At 40.8% G+C, this 27,906-nt stretch overlaps 1 protein-coding gene across 3 annotated transcripts in view; it reads left to right on the top strand.

Moving 5' to 3' along the window:
• Window positions 1-26,783, top strand: part of YAF2 (YY1 associated factor 2) — a 37,525-nt gene extending 10,742 nt beyond the window's left edge. Inside the window, exons 3-5 of one of the 3 annotated variants that reach the window (XM_059726018.1) lie at window positions 18,104-18,142; window positions 21,954-22,106; window positions 25,365-26,783. In XM_059726018.1, the coding sequence (XP_059582001.1) occupies window positions 18,104-18,142; window positions 21,954-22,106; window positions 25,365-25,602 (430 nt within the window). In that variant the 3' untranslated portion in view covers window positions 25,603-26,783. The remainder of the gene's footprint in view (window positions 1-18,103; window positions 18,143-21,953; window positions 22,107-25,364) is intronic. The other 2 variants (XM_059726019.1, XM_059726020.1) reach the window with 2 other exon arrangements.
• The last annotated feature ends 1,123 nt before the right edge of the window (window positions 26,784-27,906 follow it).

Below are 27,906 nucleotides of genomic sequence, written 5' to 3'. Positions count from 1 at the left end.
TTTCAATGAACCCAAAATGTCTTAAATGATTCTTAAATATATACTACACTACCAGTATTTTTCATTTTATAGGATTTAAAGGTAGTAGATATGATTAGTTTAAGTAGCATTGAATTGCAAGTTCACTTTCCATAGAATTAAGGATCAGAGGCTAAAATTTTGGTGTCATTGATGTTGACTGCAAAATTGAGATGGACTTAATGGGATCAGAATTAACCCAGGGTCACCAGTGAAAAAGCAGTTAGCTTTGGAATAATGTTTCTCCAGTATTGGAGTAGTCCCTTAATTAAGATGAGGCCCCTATTTTGCTAGGTGTTGTACAAGGACATACATATATGCAATCTGTTGCCAGTGTTGGCCATTTTCAAGAAGCCTAGGCCAAGCTGCAGAAGCATGGCTAAAGCAGAAGCCCCCCAAATGTTTCCTAGTGACAGCAGAATGCATGGTTGCAGACAACTAGCTTGTATTTAATGTAACTTTTAGAAACTCAGTTTAATAAATGTGGCTATTTGAATTTATATATCAAGCATGAAGTGCACACATTTAATACCAAGTGATTTCTGGTGAAGAAATTGTGCACGAGAACAAAAAACTTGTATTTTATCATTAGGATTAATTAGGAGATCAGCCTTCAGCATGTTTGATAGAAATGGAAAAGAAGATGAGAAGGTAATGATGGTGTGGTATGATAGTGTTGAATTGTAAATTGTAAAAAGTAAAGGAAGCAATCAACATATCTAGATAAACCAGTAATGAGATCCAATCCAGGGGTGGGCAAAATGCGGTCCGGGGGCTGGATGCAGCCCACCAGGCCATTCTATCTGGCCTGCGGGGCCCCTAAAAAAATTTAGAAAATTAATATTAATCTGCCCCTGGCTGCCTATCATGCAGCCCTTGATGGCTTGCCAAAACTCAGTAAGCAGCCCACCGCCCAAAATATTGCCCACCCCTGAATTAAACAGAGCACAAGTCTGGAAAAAAGGTTCTATAAAAATACCTTAAATCCAAATATATTTTAACTTTATCTTAAAATGTTAGTAGTAGTGATTGATGTAACCAAATGCATTAGATGTTGTTTTGCTGTATTTTTAGTTACGTTTCCTAAATAAGTTGTAAAAACCAAGCACCTTTGTCAGTAAAAGCCAAAAACAGAGGTGAAGAAAAAACAGGATGATGGTGGCAAGCAGCATTCCATGGTGATGAAGAAGGAAATAAGAAACTTCTCTTTTACTTTTCCAAGGATGTAAATCCCAGCTGATTGACACCTAAGTTCACAAGGGGTCTGGTTCAGTCCAATCTGAAAAGTTTCGGTGAAACAAATTTAAATCCAATCGGAGAATGTTTATAGAATATTAGTATAAGTCATCTATAAATACAGAGTATAAACTGTTGGACGGAAATATGAAGAACTTGGCAAATTCAAAAAGATATTCATGTCGCCCTCCTCCCCCTCTTGAGTCTCCCTAGCCAATCTGGGTAACAATCTACGTTGTCCTGTCATGGGGAACCAGATAGTCTTTGGGATAGCCATTTGCTTTTGTGTTTTGAGGTATAGGCAATAAAAGGTTGAGAGGTAGACCAATCTCTTGCCTCTTTTATCAGTAGCCAACCTGCTACAATCCAGGTAACAAGTCTATGACCCCAAGAGCTTGCAAAATTAGGTGTGATAAGTGTGTTTCAGTGGGGAAAGAAATGTTAACTAAAACAATCCCCCCCCTCAATCCTTCTTGAATTATTATATTAAAAACCATTGCAAAGGAAACCTCTTATGTTAATTGAAAAACTGAGTGCCTAGTACGCTTAATGGAAAGGGGCACTTTAAACTTGTTAATGGGCACATCTACACATGCATATTAATGAAAAGCAATAAACTCTGGTGCATATCGCGCCAGAATTTATTGTTCCCAGGTTCTGTGTTTATATATGCACCTGGGACCTCAGCACATTGAACCAGGTTGGAGCAGCCCTGGCTTACTTGGGACCTTGGGGATCAGCCTACCAGCCCAGGGCTGCTCCAGCTTGGCTCAGTGTCCTGCAGAGGGGCTGGCTGGGGCACAAGGATGCTTCAGTGCAGGGCTAGCTGGTAGCCCTTGTTTTGTAGCACCTTTCTGCCCCAGCCAGTTGGGTCAGCATCTGCATGTGTGTTGCTACGCATAGAAAAACTCTCATAAGACAGTACAAGTACTAGCCTGCTACAGAGTTTATTAGTTTCCTCTGGCCTAATAGGGCCACACATGTAGATGCCAAGACATTTACTGTGGAGCGAATTAGGCAACTCAGCAATAAATGTCTCCTGTAGATGTGCTCAATGACATCTCAAAACTTTATACTCACTACACTTAAAAGTAAGAGTTAAGGCCAGTGTAGATGGAAAGTTTGTCTCTCAGGTGGAGAGTGTGTGACATTTCAGTTATTGCACTATGATTATTTTGTGCTTGCTCATTATTATCATTATTTTGTGCTTGCTCACTAAGCTCATTTTGGCTCAGTATTGTAGAACACTCCCAGAGGTCATGAGCATACTTTACCCGTTAAGGTCTGTGGGAGCTGAAGACACTGTTTCTTGCAAGATCAGACCCTTTGCACTTACTGATCTTCACTGTTTCCCTGTAGAGTCATTTTTGTACCATTTTAAAAGCTTGCAAATGTTTATCTGATGTCCTGTGTATGTTTATAATTTTAAGGGTTTTTTATTTCAAAATATACCATTTAAAATGTTCCTTATTAAATTGTGACTCAATTAAAAATATTAAATTTCACTGCCAATTTGAATCATGAACCAAGGCCAGTAAAAATGTACATGAATAAAATCTTTGTTTTAATGCACCTGTGACCTCCGATTGTGCTGTGCTTTTAGGCTAAGTACAGACAGTCAAAAAGCCTGAGGCTGAATCAATTTAGTTTTCTCAGGTAGATTGAACTGATGAGGAAGTGAATAGACATCCACTTTTGATTCTGGACATGTAGCCCCATGCCTGCAGTGGCCCAGGCCAGAGGCCGGGGTGTGCTAGAGCATACCTCCCTGCTCAGTTAGATCAGACAGCTTGGGCCAAGGCTAGCCTGCCCATGCTGCTAGGGGGATTTGTGAGGAAGGTGTAAAATATCCTGGGATGCTGGGGGACTGTGAGTTAATTTGAATCTGGAAGGGATTTGGAGCAGAAGTTCAGTAAACTGACTTACTCTATATCAGCTAAGTCTGATATTACATGCATCTAGGTTTATTTTACACTCATTTCAGCTATTTTGAAAGTGGTTTATGTGCACTGAACTTCTGTTGTGTTACAGATTTGAACCAGTTTCCAATCACTTATATCAGTTTCTTTTGTAATTTCTGTCCCTGGCCTTAAAGTTTAATTATAAACCCTGTTCAAGATAGAATATGTGGTATAAAAGTTAGCCTTCAGTTTTCACCCTTTTACTTGGAATATGACTTCCATGAGCCCTTGTCTTTCAGTGACATCAATATTAGTTTGAAGACTTGTGTGTGGCAAATTCAGGTGAACAGCTCTACTGTTTGGGACAGTAAATGAAAGCAATTTAAAATATTAACCATTTGCAGTGACTTAATCTAAATATTTTCCTCTGGTTAGTTGATTATTTCTTCCTGTATCTTGAAAATTTGTACTGAGTAGCTTTTTTTTTTTTAATCTGTAGAAATTCCATGGCTATGCATTTGTGAGATCTGGTTACAAATTAAAGATCACGAGTTTCAGTATTTTCCATATATAAATTGCTGTAACTATTATGATATGAGTGGGGGGGTTGTAGGTTTGATCCTATTACTTCCTTTTCTCTTGTAATAAACTCTTGGGTCAGAAAACAGTCTAATTGGAAATGAACAAGTGTCTTCATGAGATGGTTCCATTACAGTTCCATAGTAAGGCAGCTTTTGAGTTGGGGGTACAGAATGATGTACATGTACTTTCTACCTAGACAAAGAATTAGGATGTATAAAAATTAGAAGAAATTGTTAAAGGTGTTGGTGTTAAGGTATGTATCAGCATAGTTTACCCTTGGAATAAAGGTATGCATATAACTTTGCATTACTTTTTATTAAATATTCAGAGTGCAAAATAGAACTAGGAGTAGAGGACAGGTACTAAAGTCATTTAGTTTCTCTGTGCCTTTTTTCAAATCCCTGCAGCTAAGGAGTTAAAAACATCTATCTTGATAGTGAGGTTATATTGAATGATTCACACTTATAAAACAGTTGGTCATTCTCAGGAAAAGAATGGAAAAGGTGTAAGTTAGAAAATGGGAAACTTGATTTAATCATGGCTTCTGGTATTGTGTAGTTTTAAAATGCAGGATATTTGTATTAGTATTGAGCTTATTTGGGATCACGTGATTCTAAATCATTTGTCTATCATTAAAAATATTCTAATGCTGGTCCTACTTGTAACTGAGCAACTTTGCTTAGTTATTTTGATTAAACATCAGTTAAGTTTATGTAATTTATTTCATTTTGTGAATATTTAGAAAATACATATAATAATTCTCAAATATATTCTCTATTGTAACTCTAAAAATAACTAACAAAACCAATAACAACTGAAGCTAAATGCTTTTATTCATTTTTTATTAGATTTATAACCTTTCCTATCCAAAGGGCTCAGAGTAGGTTACTGTCCAGTACTTATTAACAATGTGTGTTCTAGATGTAACCATCTTCCTAGGAAGATTTAAATATATTTTCCCCATTTCGTATGTAAAATATATCTGCTTGTCTTATGTTTCTGGTATTTGCTATAAATTGATGTGATAGGTGTTTCAAGTGATAATTTCTGTGTGCGTGTGTGCACGTGTATTTTCTCAAATTCTTAATATGTTTTTCTCTAATTATTGTGTTTAGATTACTGAGTGCAGGCCTACATAGCTGCTTCCATTTTGAGATGAGGCTAGTCATGGCAGGATGATGTCGGTAGAAAACATGAAAAGATATGAGGTTTTTTTTTCCTTGGAATTACAGTAATGATTATGAACTTGAAATATCGACTGGGGGTATTTCTCAAGATCTTTGATATCATTAATAATTTCTTGAGATACAAGTACTTTGGACCGAGATGGGGCATGAGATAATTTTCAAATAGGGCTTTATCATATAATTTGACATAGGGGTGGAACTGGATTTCACTTGCATCTAGTAGGAATCGAGTGAACTCTGTGTCTGTCTACACTTGATCTTAGCCAAAAAGCCAAGAAGTAATGACTTCTTACTAAGGAAACTTTAAAAAAACCAAAACTCTGGTAAAAATAAAAATGAAAATGTATTTTATTTTTATAAAAATAAAACTTTTTATTTTGTAAGCCATTTGTGTGATCTGATAAAATACTCCAGCTGTACTTTGGTCTTTAGATAACCTGTCATTCTTAATTGCCTTGTGTACTATTCTTACAACTGTATATTAATATTGAATTGGCTTTTTATTATTATACTGTAGTTTATCCAATTTAATATTTAAGGCTGATATCTCTATGCAAAATTACTTATTTAGTAGAATGTCTGAATTATTGGTATAGTTTTTTGTCTATATTGTTGGTGTGCGGGCCGGGTCAGGCCCCGGGCCCTTTTCGTCGCTCTGCACGCGGGCTGTGGCCGGCAGCCTGGGCAGGCCGGGTCGGAGAGGGAGGTCGCCGAGCTAGAATTAGGCACAGACACGTAACGGTTGATTTTAAGATTGTTTACTTACACCGAGATGGTCGTGGTGCAGGCTGAGAACTTGCTTGAGTTGCGGTTACAACAGAAAACACGAACACACGTGGAGTTTGCTAGGCTCCACGCAGACAAAACATGAACAATCACGTGGAGTTTGCTAGGCTCCACGTAGACAGAACTCCGGATGTCCAGGACAAGTGCGCATAAAACTCGTCGGTACGTCTTATAGTAGGCTGCGTTCGAAGACGGGAAGAGGTGGGCGGTGGATCAGGCTGCCAAACTCCTCTGGGCAACACACAGGGTTTCTATTACCCTGCCACGCACACCCAGAATCCCCACGAGATGGATGCGAAGTCCTCTTCGGCTTGGGCGGAAACTGCTCAAGCCTCTTATACGGCTAGCAGGCCAATCGCTAGCCACCACGTGTGAATAATTTAGCACTAGCCAATTGTGGGGCACGAATTTGCATACGACGAGCGGGAACTCTTTGCACTGTGCATTTCTGTGTTGCAAAGGGAAATGCACCCTGCAAAGACAGCTGCAAAGTGGCGGGAACACTCCTTTGCACGCAGGTTCTCTGCGCAGCAGAACTCCTCCGTGCAATGAAGCTGTATACCCACGGGGATAATTCTTAGTGCCGAAGCACACACAAAAAATCAGACCTTTGGGTCATGACAGTTGGCATTTGGTATGAGGTGGTAAGTGTGTAACATAGGGCTCTATGGTATTTGTTTTACAAAGCTGCATTACACTTCTGGCATGTATGAGTTTTTTGTTTTTTTAAAGAGATGTGTAAAGAAAGTCCGGGGGGGGGGGGGGAGGAACGGGTTCTGACACACTCTCCTGTACTGGATTTAAACAAACAGCAGTGTTAAAATTGGAATGGTCTAAAATATCTTTACGAATACAAGTTTTGAGGTGCAGTTATTTCAAGATTTTAGCAGTATATTTTTTAATTGGCCATTATTTGTGGGGTTTTTTACTTAGTATTTAAATGTAACTTTTAGAAACTAAGTTTAATAAATGCTGCTATTTGAATGTATATATCAAGCACGAAGTGCACACATCTAATACCAAGTGATTTCTGGTGTACAAGAACAAAAACCATGTATTTTATCATTAGGATTAATTAGTAGATCAGCCTTCAGCATGTTTGATTGGGATGAAAAAGAGAGAATGAGAAGGTAATGGCAGTGTGGAATGATAGTGTGGAATTGTAAATGTATAGCACTATAATACAATAGGTGTATAAGGCCATAACTCAAAGTTATGCAGCATTCACTTTATTATAGAAACAGAAATCTTACAGGAAAGTTTGATCTATATGAAGTGAATTTTCGGGGGGGGAGGGGGGGGTTCTTGCAGATTAGTTCCATATCTAAAATAATACAGAGAGATGGCCCTTTTCTTGGTAGACAACCTAAAGGCCAATAGTATAATAGGATGGTTACTGAACGTGGACAAACTTTCAAACGTGTCTTCCACAATCTCCCACTTGCCCCTTCACTTCTCTTAGGGCAGAGTTGAACCACAGTTGGCTCCCCCACCCCCTCATACTGTAGCTAGCACTGCAACTGCTATGCCAGTTCATGCAGACAAGTAGGAACTGCCAGTCTGGCACCTTTCACTGGGACTGAACTTGCTACTAAATTTTAAGAGAAATGAGTTGGACTTACTCAACTTAAACTATTAGCTATTTTTTAAAGGTTTTATTAAGTGAGGTAACATAAAAGGATGGAGAAGGAATGTTAGCAGGATGGTTGTTGAATGGAGCTGAAATTTCACTATTTCTTTTGGAGGAAATATAGAATATCTTTAAAAGAACTTGTAGCAACTCAGTCAGGAATACACTGATAACTCTACAACATGCTAATTGGATAGGAACAGAAGATGCCCATGCTCTTTACATTGTTATGAAAAGCTGAAATAACTGCCAGGGGAGGGCAGAACTAAAACTGAGACTTCAGCTGCTTACAATAGTACTTGAATAGTTTCATAGAAGGTAGAAGGTGGGAATTTTAGAGGGATGATTATTATTATTTGCTGATAATGCTCAAAATGTAGAATGAACATAAAAGGGTATGGTAACTGTCCCAAAAATTTACACTTCAGAAAAAGGACAAAACAGGGATGTGTAGGAGGAAAGGAGGACAAGATACAATTAAAGTGGTAATTAGTCATGTCCTGATACCAGAATGTTTTAATAACAAGGTTTGAATTTTTGTAAGGCACATGCTATTTCTAAGTACTCTGCAACCTTACCACAATCAGTCACTTAGTTTATGTAGGTACCATAGTAGAAATGAGCTTTCATGATGGGTATGAATGCAGGGAAGTTAGTGGTCTCATGGCCTAGTTTAGGTAATCTCAAAACAAAGGTTGGTGGGAGAGGGACTTTTGTCCCTCATTTGTTTAGAGACAAAAGCAGATAAAGGATCTGAAAGACTGAGAGAAGAATGTTCCAATGGCTGGAATACTTTAGAGACCTGGCTTAGTTTTCAACTTTGCAACAGATTTCCTAAATAACTTTACGTAAGCCACATACTTATAACTGAGTCACAAAGAAACTAAATAATTATCTTTCTGTATTTCACCAGGGTATTGTGAGGGTTAGCATGTTAAAGAGTATGAGGTCTTCAGATACTATGGGGAGGGGCCTATACAAGTACCTGTGAAAGAAGATGAGGATAACAAGTTTGAACACTTGTTGAAGAAAGGAGAATCAGTGGCAAGATGTATAATTAAATGACAGACATGGTCCAGTCAGCAGGCAAATTAAAACATCTTAGACATCTTTTAGGACAAGAAGTGGCAGAATTTGAATATGGTTTGTGCAGATGTGAGTTTTGCTCAAGGTGCAGGAAAGGAATAATCAAAGGGATGCGGCTGATCTGAAAATTGATGTTAGTGGTCATGAAGATAATTATAATATTCATAATAATTCTTTGGATCAAATATAATCTGACCAAATTCAGACAGCTGGAAGCATGGCTGTGTATTCCAGAGATTATGAATGAAATCCCTGTTTAATGGAGAGAGAGAGGAAGGAAGATTTGCAACAGTAAGAGAATTGCTCTTCAGGCCACTGAATGATTGATTAGATTTCAGGCATGAGCTCCAAAAAGCTGGCTGACTTAAGTATCATAAACTCTGAGGATGCTTAGTTGGGATTCCCTGAACTTGTTTTGACTTACAGCTCCTGTTAAATTTGAATAAGATCGGCAGGTCTAATTATATAGGTCAGGGGAATCAAACCTATGGCTCATGGGAGCCCCATAATCTGGTCCCTTGGTGCTGCCCTGTTGACTTGTATGCTGTGCTGGGCCAGCCCTGTGCATGGGACCCATGAGTTGTGCTGTACATGGCACTCACTGGGCCTGTCTCTGGGCTGCACTGCCCTCAGTGCTTACTAGAGCCAGTCCTGTGCTGTGCTACGGGTGGCACCTGCTCAGGCCAGCATCCCAGACTGGCTCAGGCAGGTGCTATATGTGCTGGATCAGGCGTGGAGGCAGAAGGGGGGACTCCTTGACTGAGGGCAAGCGAAACTCAGGGGCATCTCAACCCCAAGTCTCCAGATTTGGGCTTGCATGTAGGATACCTGCCAAAGGATGTGGAAGTATATGAAGCCCCAGGCTGGGGTGGAGGATACTTGCCAGTAGCAGGGCCACATATGGTTCTTGAATGATTCAAATGGATTTGGACCTGATCTGGCTAATTTGACCTGGGGTACAAAAAGTTTTCCTTTAAAAAATAAAATGTGGGTGGAAGGGGGTCTGTGGGCCTGATCCACCATTTGGACCAGTCCCACCCCACTCATCTAGCCTGTGGCACCAGGTGAGTTTGGCATCCCCTGACTTACGCCAATTCAGGAGCGTGGTGCAGCTTTTGCAAGGAACCCTAACATCCTTTCAAGACCTGTTGCAGATACTGAAAACAAACTCTGAAAAACCTGTATATTACTGAAATCACGTGTGTGTGTGTGTGTGTGTGTGTGTGTGTGTACGCATGCCTCTGAAGTAGAAAAGTTATATTCTGTATTTACTGGAATATAAGATGAGGTTCCCTCCCCAGTCAACATGGATACAAGGAAACCTCACCAAATTATTATCTGACTTTGAACTGCTGTTAAAAGCAGCATGTGCTCAGTAATGGAAATCAACTATGAAGTTGATTTAAATGCAGCAATGCTGATCATGACTGTAAAACACATGGCCCATACTACACTTGATCTGAGCCTTCAAGAGGCCGAGAAGTGACACACACACTGGAGATAGATAGCTATATCTATCTATCCATCCATCACACTCTCTTCTCTCTCTCTCTCTCTCTCTCTCTCTCTCTCTCTCTCTCTCTCGGCAGGAGCTATGTCATGATTACTACCATGGTGGAAGGTAGTGTTGATCCAGGTGCTATACCTGGAAAGGAAGATCCCCTTCTCCCTGACCTTGAATGGGTTTGTGTAGTTGAGGGTGGAGCCATGTCCAGTGTACTGCAGGCAGGAACCCCTATGAGGGTCTGTTATAGCCTCCTAATGCAGTGTTTCTCAGCCAGTGGGTTGTGACCCAAAAGTGGGTTGCAAGAATATATGAAAGAGTCATGAATAAACTTGAAGAAAAGATCAACAAACTTTAAAAATGGATTCTCCTTTAAAGGAGAAAAGCATGGGAAACTGTGGATTTTCCCTTGCAGGCTGGCAGAGGTTCCAGACTGTGAGGGGCTGCTTGGGGCCCCCATGCTTCCCCCACCCCACACGCCGGAGGCAGTGGGTCAGGAGTGAAGGGCACTGGGTCAAGACTGGCCATTGATTTTTTTTTTTTTTTTTTTTTTTTTACAAATGGGTCCTGATACAAAAAAGGTTGAGAACCACTGATGTAATAGGAGGATCTCAGCTACAAACTTTATTTTATAGAGATGGGGGATTGTTCCTTAGCTTGCTCCTTTAGCTCTTTGGCTAAGGCGGGGGGGGGGGAGCAAAATACGGCCCACAGCCTATCACCTGGCTGGATCTGGCCCGTTGCTGCCCCTGGAATGCTCCACATGGGCCTGAGACCCACCTGCTCCCACCCAGGCAGCCCACATCTTCACTCTCTGTAGCCCCGGCCCCAGCCAGGGTGTGGCTTCTGGCAGAGTTGTTACCAGCATGGCTGCAGTTGCTGGATGTTTTTCTGCTCCCTTCACCTCCAGCAGGAGGTGCTCCCCCCACCCTCCTAGAGTGGTGCAGCAGGGGGCAGGAGTGGGAGGAGGAGCAGCTGCTGGAGGCAAGGGGAGCACAGCAGCACCTGGCTAGCTGCACTGGGAACAGCCCCTTTGGAATCTGCGTGTGCTGGCGGGAGCTGGTGGGGCTGTTCTGCTCCTCTCGCCTCCAGCTGCAGCTCCTGCTGAGCCTCTCTAGGTGGGGAGAAGCTTCAACAGAAGGCTCCTGCCCTGCGCATGGAGGTTCAGCTCCTGCCCTGCGCATGGAGGTTCAGCTCCAGCTCCTGTCCGCCTTCCACCTGCTTCAGCCACCCACAGGGGCTGCTCATCAAGCCGAGCAGGTGGAAGGTGGCCGGGAGCTGGAGCCAGAGCTCCATGCACCAGGTAGGAGCTTCCTGGTGAAGCTACCTGCCCACCCACCCAGAGCAGTGTGGCAGGGGCAGGAGCAGTGGCAGCAGAAACTGCATCTGCAGGCAAGGGAAGCAGAACAGTCCCACCGGCCTCAGCCAGCACGCAGCCTGGCCTGGCACAACATGGTTCTGGCCACAAAGCTGGGAACCGCACTGTTCCAGTCTGTCTTGGCTGTGGTGTGCAGTTCCCAACTGCAAGGCCGGGACCACAGGGTGCGGCACAGAGCCAGCTTGGCCTGGCTCATCCTGGCTGCAGCACACGGTTCTCCACTCCAATGCCAGGACCCACACAGTGTGGCACAGAGGGGAAAGGTCAGGCCATGCTGGTTCCATGCCATGCCACGTGGCTTCTGGCCTTGCAGCCAGGAACTGCACACCACACCCAGGCTGGCCCGGGCTAGTTCTGTACCAAGCCATGTGGTCCCCAGCCTTGCAGCTGTAACCACATTGTGCCGGGCCAGGCTGGGCTGGCGCTGTGCCACACCATATGGTTCCCAGCCATGCAGCTGGGAACTGGGCGCTGCAGTCGAGACAGGATGGGCGGGGCTGGCTTCCCACCTCCCACCATACCCTCAACACCCACCCACATGCTTCCACAGTCCCCACACACTCCCCCCCCATAACTCCATATCATACCATAGCCCCCCAACACAGTTCCACACCCTTCCACTATAACCCCACACACTACACCCCTTACCATGCCCCCAAATGCACCCACATCCTCCCAAAGCCTCCACATAGACTCCTACTCTCCCACCCCTACCATACCCACACCCACATCCTCCCACCCCAACCACATACCCCACATTCTATTTGCCATACCCACACATACCCCCACTCCCCAACCACACAAGAGTAAGAGTATATTTTACTCTTCTGGTGGCAAAGGTCAGGGGTTAGGGGTGGGACTTCTGGTCCCAAGATAGTGACTAGGAGGCGGGGCAACTGTCAGGGGGAGGGGCTACCCATGCAGCCTTTGACAGCTCACCAAAACTTGTTAAGCAGCCCTCCAGCCAAAATAATCGCCCACCCCTGGGCTAAGGGCAAGTGAGACTTGGGGGCATTTGAACCCCAAGACCTCTAGGCTTGGGATTTGCATGTAAGATACCTGCCATGGATTTGGGAATATCTGAAGCCCCAAAGCTGCAGAGTCTGGGACGTAAGATGGTGCTAGTGCTGGTGGCAGTGCCACATGGACCTGAATGACTGAGCTCTACTTAGTGGAGGGAATTTGGAACTGATTTGACTAATTTAGCATAGTTTGTACTATACAGGTAGGGGCAGGAGTGATACTTAAATGTATCTGTGCTAAAACTTGCAGCAGTTTCAAGTCAATTAAAGTGCATCAATTTTGGATGAATTGAGTCGGTGGATACCTGTATTACCTTCTGTATATGTGAGTTATTACAGATATGTTTATTTTTAGGTCAGTATTTTCAAATTTGTTTCTCACTTACATTTGCTGAAGGAAAGCAGGGTTTGGTGGTAAGGAAGGGAAGAAGGGGCTGCAGGGAACAAGTTGTGGGGGTAGAGGGTGTGGCGGGCCAGTAGGGGGAAGTCCTGCATTGAGCCTCCCACCTCACTACACCCGTCCACCTTCCAAACTCCATGTGTCCTTCTAGGGGCGCCTAAGCCCTGACAGACCCCCTTTTAAGCCCCACTGCAGAGTCCGGGGGTAATTTGTGCTGCCATCACCCCAAGAAGGTACTGTCTGGGTCCTGTGTCCTCGGGGAAACACAGGCCTAATGGTCCTATGGGTACTCGACCTAATACAAGAACTTGGGACACTTCCCCAAGTCAGGGGCCAAAAAGGATAGTCTCCCTTAGTCCGCAGACCCAAGGGGCCTCCTGGGCATAATTAAACACATCCCTCAATAAGTCTCCCACACTAGGTACAAAGGAGAACTTTATTGGTTACAGAGGGTAGGGTTAGAATAGGGTACGGGGTAAAGTAATATTAGAGAAATCCCATCGAGCAAACTCCTGTGGCTGGGGTAGCCTTTGATCTCGCATCTGAGTTACTGCAAGCTATATATCTAGTTGGATCTCAGTTAGCTTACTCACAAATATCATCCAGAGGCAGTTGGAGAATCCCTCTGGAGGTAAGCCATTCCTTGATCATGAATTTTGAGAGAGAGAGAGCAAGTTTCAGATGGTACCGCTCTTCTTTTTCCTGAGTATCACTCATGGCTGCTCCCCCCTCCTCCCTGGCAGTCCTTAACTTATATAGCCGTTGTGACCCATTTACCTGGTCCAATGGAGGCCAGCACCTGTTGGCTGTCAGCCAACCAATTTGAAATACATCGCTAGTTGTCAGGCAGACTCTAGTCCACCAGGAAGGAAGCCCCTTACCCAGGTATGTGATGCCAGTCATGTAGGCAGAGGGAGCTGGTTTCCTCCCTCCCTCAGGAATGTATCCGGCTCAGGTTACCCAAAGAGATAGGGTAAACATATGTATCCTCTGCTGGGCCCATCCTAATCACAATTGTCACAATTGTTCTTGGGGGAGAAACAAAGGTGGCTTTCTGCCACAGAGGGCAAGGGGGCTACCTGACCCTCCAGATTTATTTTCCTTGTTGTAGCAATGGAAGGGGGACAGATTCAAGGCAGACCTCCAATGCTTAGATTTTGTACATGGGAAATTGAATCTAATTATTCGGCGCTCATCTTATGATCAGGGTTGTCTTATGTTCAAGTAAAAACAGTATTTGTAAGTGGATTTTAGTTATATTCTATTAGCAGCAAACTTGCCAAAGTTTGACCAGAAAAGTTGTCTGAATGGATTATAAACTTCTTGCAAAGCAAGCCCTTTGGAGATATAGTGCTATTAATATTAATCCTTGATAAAATCCTGCAAGAGTGAAATCTACTTCAGAATGCTGATGAACTGGATGAACATACAGCTGAATATCTTATCTTTGACAGAAATTGGCCTTTTGACCATCATCAGCTTCTGATAATTACCCACAGGATTGGTGCGAAGTCAAAGAAGTCCTGAAATTTATACTGAGAACTACTCACTACACATTCCATTTTATAGGAATACTGCTTCATATTATAGAAGTGATTCTCTTTCAAATGGGAGACATTTAGCCATTTTTCTGGTTCATAAAGAGGGGTTAATTTGAAAGCTTAAAGTAAAGGTTCATTCACCTACTGATCCTGATAACAAAGGCACACATCTGGTGTAAAGGTTTCTATATCAGATATTTAGATAACCTTTTTTTTCTTGAGGTATGATTGTGCTATTTATGAATAAAAAGAGGTTTCTGTCTCCCCTGGCAGGGGCAAAATTTACATCGGTGATTCTTAGATGGTGGTGTTAAAGTGATGTTGTAGCTGCGATGGTCCAGGAATTATGTGAAAGGCAAGGATTTTTGTGGATGCGATCTTTTATTGGACCAACTGCAAGGGTGGGATAAAGTTCAACAAGCTTTCGAATGCAAGGCATTTTTCTTCAGGTCTTATAAGAGATTAAAGGCAATGAAAGATAAAACCCTTCTTACTTTACAAATCCACTTTTCAAAAAGTGATGGGCATTTACAGTGGAGAAAGGAGAAAAATGTTTCCAAGTAAGCAGTGAGGAATAAAAAATGCATGCAACTTGGAGTCTGCTTAAGGGTAGAAGATGAAAAAAGGAAGTTTGTAGAGTTCTCCCAACACTATTTTGCACTGTGTTTTGCTTGTGAATTGCATTTTTTTTTTTTCTAATGAAAGCAGATTGGCCTGAGAACTGGAACTGTTTCAGTCAATAATAGCTCAGGTATTTAGTAGTTACTTTGTTCTCTTTACATGAGCAACTTGCTTGGTTTGTGACTCGAAAGCTGGCTCCCTGAAAATTTGAATGAGTTGAATTGGTTCTAACTCTAGAAGGTGATCTGTTATGTTTTATCAGCACTGTATACTAGCTTTGTATATGAACTGGGTTCTAGAGGCAGTGGCATATCTAGGCCATGGCTTCCCAAACTTCATGGTATGGAGAACTGTGCTAGCAGTACAACAGGAGCCCCAAGGATGAGCTGAATTTGACTATATTCTTTCATTAAAACCCGACATTGTAACATGTTATTTATTAATAGATAGACATTTCTGTTATAACTGAGGAACACAAACAAGCAAAGATTAGGAAAGTAAGGCCACTAGAGGCAAAGAAAAGATGAAGTACATTAGGCCAGAGATCTAGTGCCTTTATCTTGTTAATGTCTGCCGGCTATTAGAACACTCCTTATATAAGATAGCGTGAACTAGATATGTCATGTTCCATACTTGGCACTCCTGCTCTTTGAAGTAGATGGGCCTGTCTTACCTAGGAGTGAAAACATAAAAACCACTATGCTCAAATTGAACCAAAAGGTGCAAGGAGATTGAATTTCATGAGGTAGGCCATTGTAAAGAATTCCCTCACTAGCTGGTCTTTAAAATACAATAAAATTTACTACAGAAAGAGTGCATGATTCTTCCTTCCCCTAGGGTGCATCTACACATGCAAGTAATGCAAAATGCCTGGGACCACAGCACGTTGAGCTGGGTCAGGGACTCTGGGGGCCAGCCTAGTGTTGCTCTCCCCACAGCTCAACATGCTGCAGAGGGGCTGGCTGGGGTGCGAGGGTGCTCCAGTGTGGGCCAAGCTGGCATCTACGTGCACCCTCATGCTTCAGACAGCTGCGGTAGCATCTACACGTACGTTGCTGTAGAGTACAAAAAAACCTTTACAGCAGGCTAGTACTTGTAAATACTCCAGCGTAATTACCGTATTTTCGCAAATATAGCCTGCACACGGTTATAACACGCACCTATGCATAACCCACGGAAAATTGCGTTTTCGAAAAATATTCCATGCACAGCCCGCACCCTTGTATTCCCCGCACCCCCGGGGAGGAGGAGACATGACCCCTGCCCGCCTGCACTGCTGCCCCCCGCCCTGCCCCTGTGGCGGCGGCAGCGCAGTCTGGCCCCTGCAGCAGCGGTGGCGCAGCCCGGCCCGCCCGGGCCCAGCGGGGAGGCGCCGCTGGGCGTCCACAACATGCCCTAGCAGGTGGCGGCCACAGTGGCGGTGCCCCCAGGCGAGGAGGAGACGGAGCGCGAGGCCCTGTTGCGGCCCACCTGTGCTGCCGCCCCCCACCCTGGCCCCCTTTCGAAAAATAGTCTGTGCATAGCCCGCACCCTTGTATAGCCCACACCCATCCGTTTTTTTGTAAAAACTTGTATAACCCGTGAGCTATATGCGATAAAATACGGTAATTAGTTTACTCCAGCCTAATGGGGCTTCAGGTGTAGATGCCAAGATATTTACTGTGGAGCAAATTAGGCAACTGCAGTAATTGTTTTGTGCAGACACCCCCCTAAAGTCTTGTCAAGTTTATATGGTTTCTCAGGACTAAGATTTTCTTCCTCTGGGCTTTTTAGTACATAAGTGATATATGCACACGGATGATGATTTGAGGAAATAACCATTACTACTACTTGATAAAAAAGAAAGAAATAGAATGTGACGGAGTACTCACAATGCATACCAATCTGGATCCCCAGTTGCATTACACATTGTGAATTCTTCAAGATGTATAGACCTGTTATTTCTGCTAACAGCTTCTACTGGATATGTTAAGTGGCAATATCTTTTAATGCCCATCCACTATTTTGGCATTTTTTCCAATGCCCTTCAACTATTCGTATAAAAAGTTACTGACCATCTTAGAAGTATGTTTAGCATAATTATGTTTAAGATGGTCATTAAGATATCCATTCTTTGTCATAGGACATACAAGTGCTTAGAGAGCTAGTACCCTTTGCAGCCATTACAATCCTCCCTGGTTAACAGCTGCAAGTCATCTCTTGGAAGCTTAAGAATTTGAGGGGGAAAGTAAGGATAGAAAGGAGGGAAGCAAACAATGGCTAGGAAAAGGAGACTCTGATAGGATAAAGGGATGCTGAGCTATGAATAAAGGTAACAAATTTTAGAGCACAATAGAACAAATCATTCCAAAATCCACTTAGGAATAGTACATTATGGAGGTACCCCTTATTCAGTAAGTGATGTATTTATATATAGCATTTTACGTAACAATCTTACCACCTCCCTTGCATTATGTATTTGCTTTTAGTGAGAATGCCAATGTTGCATGTGTTTGTTCAAACAAATCCTGCAATGACAACCTTCCCCGCCCCTTCACCCCCACCCCCCCACACACACACACCCCCACCCACACACCCTCTCCCTCCCTTGGTCTACCCCTGTCCCCGAGAAAAGCACCTGCTAGGTTGCGTGGCGTTGTTATTCATAACTTTAAATGGGATGTGTAGGTAAAGCAGCAAAAGTATATTTCAGACACTGCATTAGCATTCTTATTTTCATTGCAGAAATGTTTATTTTCTTCATTTTTAAAGAATCATGTTAAAGGTCTCTGAAAGGATCCTGACAGCAGTGTGAGAAGTAGATAATGGGTAAAGGTACTGTATGAAGTTAGGTGCAAGTCTAACTAATGGCTCATTATGAACAAGGGAGCAGTGATTGAAGAGGGTGAAGAATGAGACAATAAAGGGCTCTGAAGCCACTGTGAAGAACAATCATGTATTAGCCCTAGAAAGAACACTTAGGCAAGCCAGTTAATTATTGGTATTACGGGAATGCCCAGAGGCACAATGAATGGTCTCTGTTGTGAAGAGCTTGGAGTTTTACCCAATGTAATAGCATGTGTGCCTATTTGGCCATTGTCTCAATCATTAGTAATTTCACTTTTTCTTCCGTGCATTTCTTTACATGGGCATTATGTAAACAAATCCGTACTTTGGTTTCCTTGAACAACCTTCTTGTGGTGCTTCACTGAATGGTGATCTCTGATCTGAGAACCAGGTCTGTTGCCAGATCTCAAGTAGTGCTGTGGAGGTAAGGATGGCTCTTGGTAAACATTTGAAGCTTTCTCCTTTTTTAGGGTTGAGTGTACAATGGAACAAACTAGTAATTTCATCAGAAAATAAAAATATCAATAGAAGCTATTTTTATAAGCTTTCCCATAAACATGAATTTGTCCTTATAGTCCAAATGAACAAGTTCACAATGCTTATGGGACTCAGTTGTTTAAATAAATTAATGGACAAATATTAAAATTCTACATGTTTCTTATCCCAAAAATGACACTTACTATGTAGTCTTTAACTAGTTACACCTTTGGAAATTTATCATTTAAAGTGTTATGGATATTCTGGCAATGACTGAAGCCAATTTTCTGCTGCAGAAGGGGTTTCTTCTTTCCCTTTTATATGCTTTATAGTATTTTTCTTCACAGTTTCTTTTTATACTTGAAGGACATGACTTGACCTACTGCTAAGTCATAGGCTGTGTTATTGGTTTAAAACTTGATCAACAGTAAAATTTATCTTTTATACTACATGGCCTGCAAAGTATTGGATTGCAGCTCTGTAGCTAAGAAAACAGCTAACCACTAGAAAGAATAAATAAAAGTGTGACATCAGTTCTTTATCTTAACTTTTTTAAAGAAACTGAAATAACTCTGGGTATTCTAGAAAGTAAAAAGCAAAAAGTTTTGGTAGTAAATATGGTTGCTGTCTTTTAATGGGGATGTAGATGCCTTAATTGTTGCACAGCTTTAGAAATTATTGACAGCAAATGCAGTATTGCATGTTATACAGGTGGAGGATTTCTCTTATATTCTATTGAGAATTAGTAAGTAGAGGTGCTCTGATGCATCAATCCGATGTTGGATCAGCACCGATATAAAGAAAATTGATTGTATTGGAAATTGACGTGATGTGGCTGATAATTTGGGTGATAAATGCCTGTGTTGCGTGCACAGCCGCAGCACGGCACATAGGCAGCGAGGAGCACAGCCTGGCATCTTGGAGAGTTGCGTGCAGCTGATAAATCTTGTGTGGAGGAAGGGGCGTAGGGGGAGGAGTTCAAGGCCCCTGTGGTGAGGGAGGAGTGGGGTAGGGGCTGGGTCAAGCACTGCCCAGTGGGAGCAGGACGGAGCCGCGGCTCATCTAGTGAATGTGGGGGAGCGGGGCGGTTCCTGCTGCTGCTTATCCAGGAGCCACTTGTCGCTCACCCGCTTGTTCGGCTGCTCCCGCCGCTCATCTGGGAGGGCATGGGGTGGGGGGTGCCCCCGGATCTGTGTGGGGCAGGCTGGGGCCAGGGCTGTGTGGGGCTCTTCCTGGCCTGACCCACTCTTCCCCACGCAGATTAGGAGGTACACAACCTCCTCCCCCCATTCCCTCCCAGATGAGCAGTGGGAGCCACCAGACAAGCGGCTGAGTGCTGGACAGCTGGCTCCCAGATGAGCAGTGCGCAGTGACACGAGCGCCCCCCAGCCTCCCAGCACCCCCTGGATGAGCCGCAGCTCTGTCCTCTGCCTGCCCTGTCCCAGCTGGGCAGCACTTGGCCCTGCCCCAGCCTCAGCCCCACCACGGGGGCTTTGATCTGTCCCCACTTCACCCCTTTCTTCACCCTTCTCCTTCCACCACACCAAACTTAATGGCTGCATGGCTCTCTCCAAGCTTCTAGGCTGGTATCAGAAATCGGATCAGTATCGGCCGATAGGCTTCCTTAAAAATCGGCTATCGGTATCGGCCCCAAAAATCTATTGGTGCACCCCTATTAGTAAGGTGTGTGTCTGTTACACAGAGGAAGTTGTGCAGATTTTTGAGGCAAAATATAATTTGAGTGGACAGGGTAAAGGTGGATATCTGACCTGTTGTCAAACTTACTTTCTAAAGGAAAGAGGTAGGCATAGTGGGGGTTCCAGTCACTATGAGGACACTGAATATTTTGATTTTTATTTCCTCATCACCTTGATCTTCATTTCTCTCTCTGTCATTATTATGACCCTCACCCATCAACTCTGGGGCGGGGTTGTCTCTCTCTTTTCAAATTGTAAAAACAATGCCTCATACGATGCGATACTCATCCTTAATGGATGTTTTAAGCATTATTAATAAAAACTAATCTCCTGTGTGGGGAACTGAAATTACTTCCAGCCCAAGACTTTAAGGAGATGTCTAAGAATTCTTTCAAATTCTTCAGTGGGCACGTCCCTTTTGTTAATGCGCATTAAATTTAGTACCTCCGTTGTGAGGTACTAGGAAAATGTGTATTAGCTAGCCTGTCTTAATGTGCATTAACTAAAGAGCACAGTTTGTTTAGTGACACTTTTTAATGCACATTGAAATAGGTTAATGTGCATTAAAGTGCATGTGTAGACATGCCCAGCAGCTTCTGAGATCTCTCTCTCCTATTTCTCCAACTACAAAATTATCTCCCACACTGCTAGAAATTAGTCTTATTTTATAAAATCACCATTTTTTCATTTGATAGGCAAGACACCAAATTATTCTCAGTTACCATGTATTATCTTTTAGTAGTTCTATTGATGGCCTCTGATCTTTTGCCAGTTTTGTATCTGCTGTATTGGTATTTTTTAACTCCAGGACTTGGTACGAGATAGCTAAGGTTTTTCTCTTAAAGGTTGAACCTAAGATTTATTTATATACAATATTTTTTTTCTCTAGTACCAATTTTGTAGCCTTTAATGTAAAACTTCCATACAGTCCATACTTTCCTGTGTTCCATCTAACTGTCTTTCCTACACTTTATAGTCTTGCTCAACTTGATAGTATGTACTTAACTGTTAAAAGCATTACTGAGTACACTATAATTTGCTAAAGGGCAGCTACATTGATATTCTGCTTTTGCTATTTCACTTACTACTATACCCAAGCAACAAATGCCATTTGTGTGATTCTGCAGGCTAGAATAGACACATTTTATAAGTCTGCATGAATGCCAATATAATCTAAAGACTGATTAAAACAATTTTAACATATTTTCTGAATACTATTCCACAGTGCTTATCATTTGTGCTTTTATTTCTAAGGAATACCTAGAGCTTTGGAAATTCTGTTTAGTAAAGGATTTGGAGACTTCAAAATTGTCTTTGTTCTAAACCAGTATAAACTTGAAAATGTGGGGAGTTCCATCAAAATATTTCATTTTACAGAGCATTTTGACTTTGATAAATCTGTATATTCTGATGGATGGCTTGTGTGAAGTTTTCATGGCCACATCTAGGAGTATCACTATCCAAACGCATCCTAATGCATTTGTCATATTTTTTTCTAACGAAGAATCAGATTTTTAAAAATAATTAATAAATTGTGATTTATTTGCCATGATTTACAATTTCAGTCAGTAAATTTATGTGTAGACTTGAAGGAGTTCATTTTACTCTGTAAAGCCTACAGTGGCTTGCAACTGGTTACCTGAAAGATCAGTTCTCTCCTCTAGTGTTATTGTTAAGTTACTGTAAGCAGAGGTACTCAAACTAGGACCCCCTCTTAATTTAAGCAAGAGGGCAGCTGTCTAGGCATTCTCTGTGAAAGATGTGAACTCACTTTCTTGGTGTGTAACAGTCTGCATATGTACATTTTTGGGCATGTTGCCCTGTCTCTAAATCCTTTTAATATGCGTTTCTCTTTTAGAGACAACATAAGAGGAGATAGATCAACAGGCTAATAGGTAGCATATATTGGGTCTGAATCGGGTATTTTTGTTGTTATGAAAACTGGCTGTTTGATAAGTTTTAGTGTTGCATTTTATATTGGATATTGTTGCTTTTATAACTGAAACAAAGAGAGTATAAGACTGATGTTATAAAACTGAAGTAATATATATGTGCACACAGGAAACCTCGACCTGTCTCTCAGCTGGTTGCACAACAAGTTACCCAACAGTTTGTGCCCCCTACACAATCAAAGAAAGAGAAAAAAGACAAAGTAGAAAAGGAAAAATCTGAAAAGGAAACAGCTAGCAAAAAGAACTGTCATAAGAAAACCAGGTAAAATAATTTAAATGTTTGTGATATTCATAAAAATATTAAATGTTATGAATTTTCACCGGCTTTGCTAGTTCTGCTTATAAACCTGTTAAAATCAGACTAAATAATTACATTGACGTTTCATTGTTAGGAAGTTGTTAGGTAATGTGAAGAACATGAAGTTTTTAATCTTGACTGTAGCGGGAACAGAGTGGAGAGAGTGAGAACAAGAGAGAATTGGATATTGGCATTAAAGGGGGACAAAGTTTTCCTCATACATAAAAATTATCTGCATCTACAACAAGTACATGTACATGCAAAGTTCCAGTAAATGGGAAGAGGAGGGTGGCAATTCTTCATATAGAAATGGACAGGAAAGGGGAAGCTATCAGTTTCTTGAAGAGCAGAATAGTAGTGTTCTTAGTCATGATACTGAATTTGGGGGTGAGATACAAAGGCTAAATATTGATTTTTTTTTTTTAATTTTTTTTTACACCAGAGTCATGAGGCTAAATAAATATGAAATAGTAAGGCTAAGAAATTACCTATTGACAGAAATCAATTTAGTAAATCTGGGTTACTGAAAAAATATTGGATTCTTAGAATACCAATCTGAAATGACAGGGTAAGGAAACACCCATCAAAGCATTGATTTTTGCTATGAAGCAGGAACAGTTTGCAGCTAGAAGAAAAAACATGCACAGCAAGATATAAGCAGTAAGTTTTGTCCCAAATGCTCCACAAGTAATGTACGTTAGTCCAAAATATGTAACTAAAATGTTCAAAAGACTGCAATAAATGCAATCTAATTAGGAGGAAGAGAAAAAATGAAATGGCATCACTTAATGTTTTTGGAGGACAACTTGGTCTAGGAAGATTCTGTGGGATCACCTCTACAGAAAAGTAGTAGACATTTCTTGTGTTGGAAGAAATGAGATTTGTGGGCTTGTCCAGGGGTTAGAAAAGATTGTAAGATGAAAGAAGACACCCCCAAACTAGCATGTTTGTGTTGGCTAGAATTTAAGCCGTTGTTGGAATTCATTTTGTCAATGGGAAGAGAACTGAAATGATGTTTAGAAATGAGAAAAACATTGTATGGGAATATTGAAAGTTCAAAAGTCTTATTATATGGGAATTGAAAAAAGGTTGACACAGGAAAAAAAAATGGTAGCAATATAAAAGAGGGAACTTGGAGTAAAGTGCCGCTGGACTCAGAATTTACTGAAAATAGCAAAAATCAAATGAGTGGTTTCATTACACATAGTCAAATGACACAAAGAAGCAAAAGCAATACTGTACTTGAAGTTGCTATAGTGTTACTGATTGAGACTACTCTGCATGGTTTAAGAGGGTTATTTAATAAAGCAAAGAGGGGGAAAATTATTGCTGCTGCTAGAAATGAGTATAATAAAAACAGTACACATACTGCTGGTTAATCGGTAAGACTTAAAATCCCTTTCTAGCTCACAGCCCATTTGGGTTGGTAATAGTGAATCTTTCCTTTCCTTGGTACATCATGGAGCAACAAATCAGTTCATTTTTCAGCATTGTCACTTCTGTCCTAGAGGGGGTCCAGTGGCCATTCTAATGCTGCCGCAAATCTCCATAGCATGAACGCACGAGGAGTGTTGGCTGACCCTGGTTCTAATTCTGTCAGAGCTATAAATCTATGTGGAGGGTGGGGTAAGAATTTGGCTTTAAGAACACACCACTAAATCATGCTGTTTTCTGTTAATTTCTTTACTTCCAAGTTTGTCCTGGAAAAAGTTGCGGAGTCAGTTAACTATAGGTTGTATAGTTCAGTTTAAGAGGCTTGTTGGGCTTAGGAATGTGAACGATTAAACTATTAATCATTTAACCAATAAGCCCAGTGATAACCAGGTATCATTTAGTGTGGGGTGGGGTGGAGTGGGGCTCAGTCTGGCAGGGAAAGGGGAGAAAAGGGGAAACCACACAGTGCCCCAGCAGGAACCAGAACGTGGCAAGGCAGGCAGGAGCGGGAGGAGTGAGAGGGCTGAAGGGAACTAGTATCTATAGCCTATGAGGTTGAAGAGGAAAACAGTGGATGGCCTAACGACTTGTCAGTTAAGCTATTAGGTGGTTGTTCATAGGTGCTTCCTCCTTCTCAGCACAGGGCTTTTGAGCTGTGTTGTCTGCCTGTTCTGTACCCCATCTCTTCCCACCCACCCCCAGTCAAAGGGCTCTGGAAGTGGCACCCAGCAGGAGCTTTGGCAGAGCTGCTGTGTTATCAGCTAACCATTTAACTGATGTAATTAGAGGAGGTTAAATAGATCATTTAAAAATTATATTTAAATCTCCATTTGGGCTGCGCTGTTCTTATTTGCTGATAATTTCATCTGTTACCTGGTGCTACAATTTTTCTACCTGGCTTGGAAAAAAAATTAATAAATGGAACTTTTTCATACTTAGATCACCTGCTACAACAGCACCTTGAAGACAGAGGAGTAGAATAGAGTGCAAAACATTTGTAGTTCTGTGGAGCATGGAACTCAAGTTATAGTAAGTTAGGGACACGTCTTTCTGTATTCATACTGCATAGATGCCCATCCATTTTACAAATATATTGTACACCAGGGATCTCAGAATTAGGTACCTCCATAAATCTAGCCCAGTCAGAATAGTGTTCTTTGTGTAATTTTGAAATCAAATTCAATCTGTTTTATGCCTAGCCTCATATTTAGAATTTTCAATATCCTGCAAAAATTTGTATTTGACATTAACTTAACTGCAGAAGTTGAAACACAACTAGTTAGAGGACATGGGATTGGGTTTGTGGCTATCAAATCCTAAGTGTTAATGCCCACTGAGATGAATGGAGGAGTCCGCACTTCTCAGAGCTTTTGCTTTGGTTATCTACAGGCGTGGTTATTACTCCAAATTTCATTTTTAACATTTGTTTGCAGCCACAAAAACTAGCAACTCTTAAATAAATAAAACCTCAGAATGTGGAACATAGCTTTATGGTCTTACAATTCTGTGGGCCTCAGTTTATGCAATTATGAAGAAGTAAAAAAAGTTTTGCCTATAATTTTTTCTTCATGAATTTCAGTGAGGATTTTTTTATGAAAAACGTAAAATACTTTTCCGTATTGCATTCTTAGCTACGTGGCGTATTCTTATTTTACGTATTAATAAAATTGCTATGTGCAATACATAACCAAATTAAACTTTTTCCCCAAAGTATGGTAAACTTAAAGGTGTAAGGAAAAAATATTGTGGTATGTGGATGCTTTTAATTTGATTATCTGTTCTATTTAGGCCAAGATTGAAAAACGTGGATCGAAGTAGTGCCCAGCATTTGGAAGTTACCGTTGGAGATCTGACAGTCATTATAACAGACTTTAAGGAGAAAACTAAGTCACCACCTGCTTCCAGTGCTGCTTCTGCGGATCAGCATAGTCAGAGTGGTTCTAGCTCTGACAATACAGAGAGGGGAATGTCCAGGTCGTCTTCACCCAGAGGAGAAGCCTCATCATTGAATGGAGAATCTCATTAAAATTTATTTTCTCCAGTTTCTTTAGTCTCTTCTCTTCAAAACATGCAAATATACAACTTCTGCCAACAATTACCACATTTTCATGACAGATTACCTAGGCACAATTAATATGTTTATTGGAATAATTTATGCAGTTTTACAAAAAATGAAGTGAAGCCAGAGAATAAAATAATTTAAATGATATATATGCTGCATTTATATGCTGCATTTCAGACTAACTTTTTGATTTTCACATTTAAAGGTGCCATGAAAATGTGGTTTGAATGTTCATTATACAGTGTTATTGGTAAGTTCATTTTCACTTTTAGTTTAGTGAATTCTAACACAATTTTTGGATTCTCTACTATTGGCATGTACTGAATTTAAATTTTTATAACATAGTTCAAGCTGCCTAAATATGTATTTGAGAATTGTGAACCATAGTTATATGTATGCAAGTCAAAGATCAACTTAATCAGCTATTGCTGCAACAGAATTTTCATAATGATTATCTTCTTAAAACACCTGCTGGTACTTGGTGTGGTTAAATAGGAAAATGGTTATTAAATAAAACATTTGTATGAATTTTTGCCAATGTTTGACACATTTTACTAGATTACTGTTACTGAATTATGTTGCTGGTTTTACCAATCCTCACACTTAAGACACTTACTGTAATGTTTACAAGTAAAATAGTAAACATATTTGAAGCATTGATTGTTTAGCTTTATAATTCAGATACAGTACTACATTGCATTTTACACTGGTATTCTTTGTTTTATAATTAACATATTGAATCTCTACATAAGCATTTGGCAAAAAGACTGAAGGTAATTTTAAAATCTGAAATTTTGAAAAAGCTTTAAAAATAACTTAAAAGTGCAGTTCTCATATCTGCTCAGTAGTCATCCCTTGACACAGACTTGCACAGTGTCATAGTCAATTTTCAGTTCAGAACAGAAATATTAAATAGTGCACTTGAGTAAGAAAATAAATAATGCTATTGCTTTATGTTCAATTTACTAGATCTTGATTTGGCCCTATATTTAATATTGCATCAATCATAAGAAAAAAATAACCCTATTTTCTGGCATAAACTGTCAAAATTTATGCATTTAGCAATATACCAATATAGAGCAAAAATATTTACAATCCCATCTGGTATTATGTAAAATTACCAATAAAATATTTTTATGAATACAGATTTTGCATTTTTGTTTACAACCAATAAATGTTTTTGATGCACAAAGGTCCATGTATAGATTTAAAAGATAAGTTCAGTTTCAATACAAAAATCCATTTGGCTTCTGTAGTAAGGAAGCCCACTTTCTTGATTCTCTCCTATCTTTCTCTTGTTCAAAATATATTTTTGGGCCAGTATGAAAGTCGGATAGAATTTTTGGTAGTAAATCCAGCCCTAAAATATTACCTACATTTAAAACATCTTATAACAGCAAAAGTAATGGATTTTTGTAGCCCCTGACAATTGTGATGTTTGGTGGTTTCTTGTAGTAATGTATTTTTCTGTTTTTAATGCAGTACTTCTACAGGCACAATGGTACTGTCTATTTTGTAAGATGCTAGTTGTGAAATACAGTTAGTTGCATAAAATGAAAGTCTGATGTGATATCTAAAAACTTACATACCTCATTCCTTGGTGTTGCTGTTAAGCTTTTAAAAATCCAATGTTAATTATAGGTTATTTCAAATGAATAACTACTGACCTAGTTAAAATGTATTATACTTTATCTTACTAAACAGTACATTTCTTCATTCCAGTTTTCTTCTCAGATTTAAATATCTCTTTAAACATTGAATTTTGAGTTTCATAAATGTTTTTAGGTTGGGGGTGGACTGGGTGTCAAAATTATGTATTTTCCATTGCAAGAATTGGCATACATATTTCTCAGTTTTATTTTCTTACAATATATTTTAGGTGGCACTATGTGCAGAGTGTCTTGAGTTTATGAATTACAGGGAAACCTAATTTTTGGAGTTATAAGTATAATGGTAGTGAATCAGTGCAATGTCCTTGATACAATATGCATGTGAAATGCTAACACATTTCAGTATTTTTGTAAGCATAAAATGGTAATGAAGCACCAATAATTCACTAAATCAGGCCCTTGTTACCATTCAGCTTAGTATGGATAGACGTAGGTCTGGCAGCAACAGGTCTTTCCATTTGTATAAATAAGCAGTCATTGCTATAATCTCATTAGTAAGGAAAGCAATCTTCAGCATCTCTAAGAGCCAGTTTAATATGTGGTTGAAATGGAACAAGTGACTGTAAAAAAAAACAAAACAAAAAACCACAACCCCCCC

The sequence above is a fragment of the Alligator mississippiensis genome, chromosome 4, assembly GCF_030867095.1.
Source record: "Alligator mississippiensis isolate rAllMis1 chromosome 4, rAllMis1, whole genome shotgun sequence".
In the NCBI taxonomy this organism is placed as follows: Eukaryota; Metazoa; Chordata; order Crocodylia; family Alligatoridae; genus Alligator; species Alligator mississippiensis.
The sequence above is the reverse complement of the archived record's forward strand: the minus strand, read 5'-3'. Positions and strand labels throughout refer to the sequence as shown.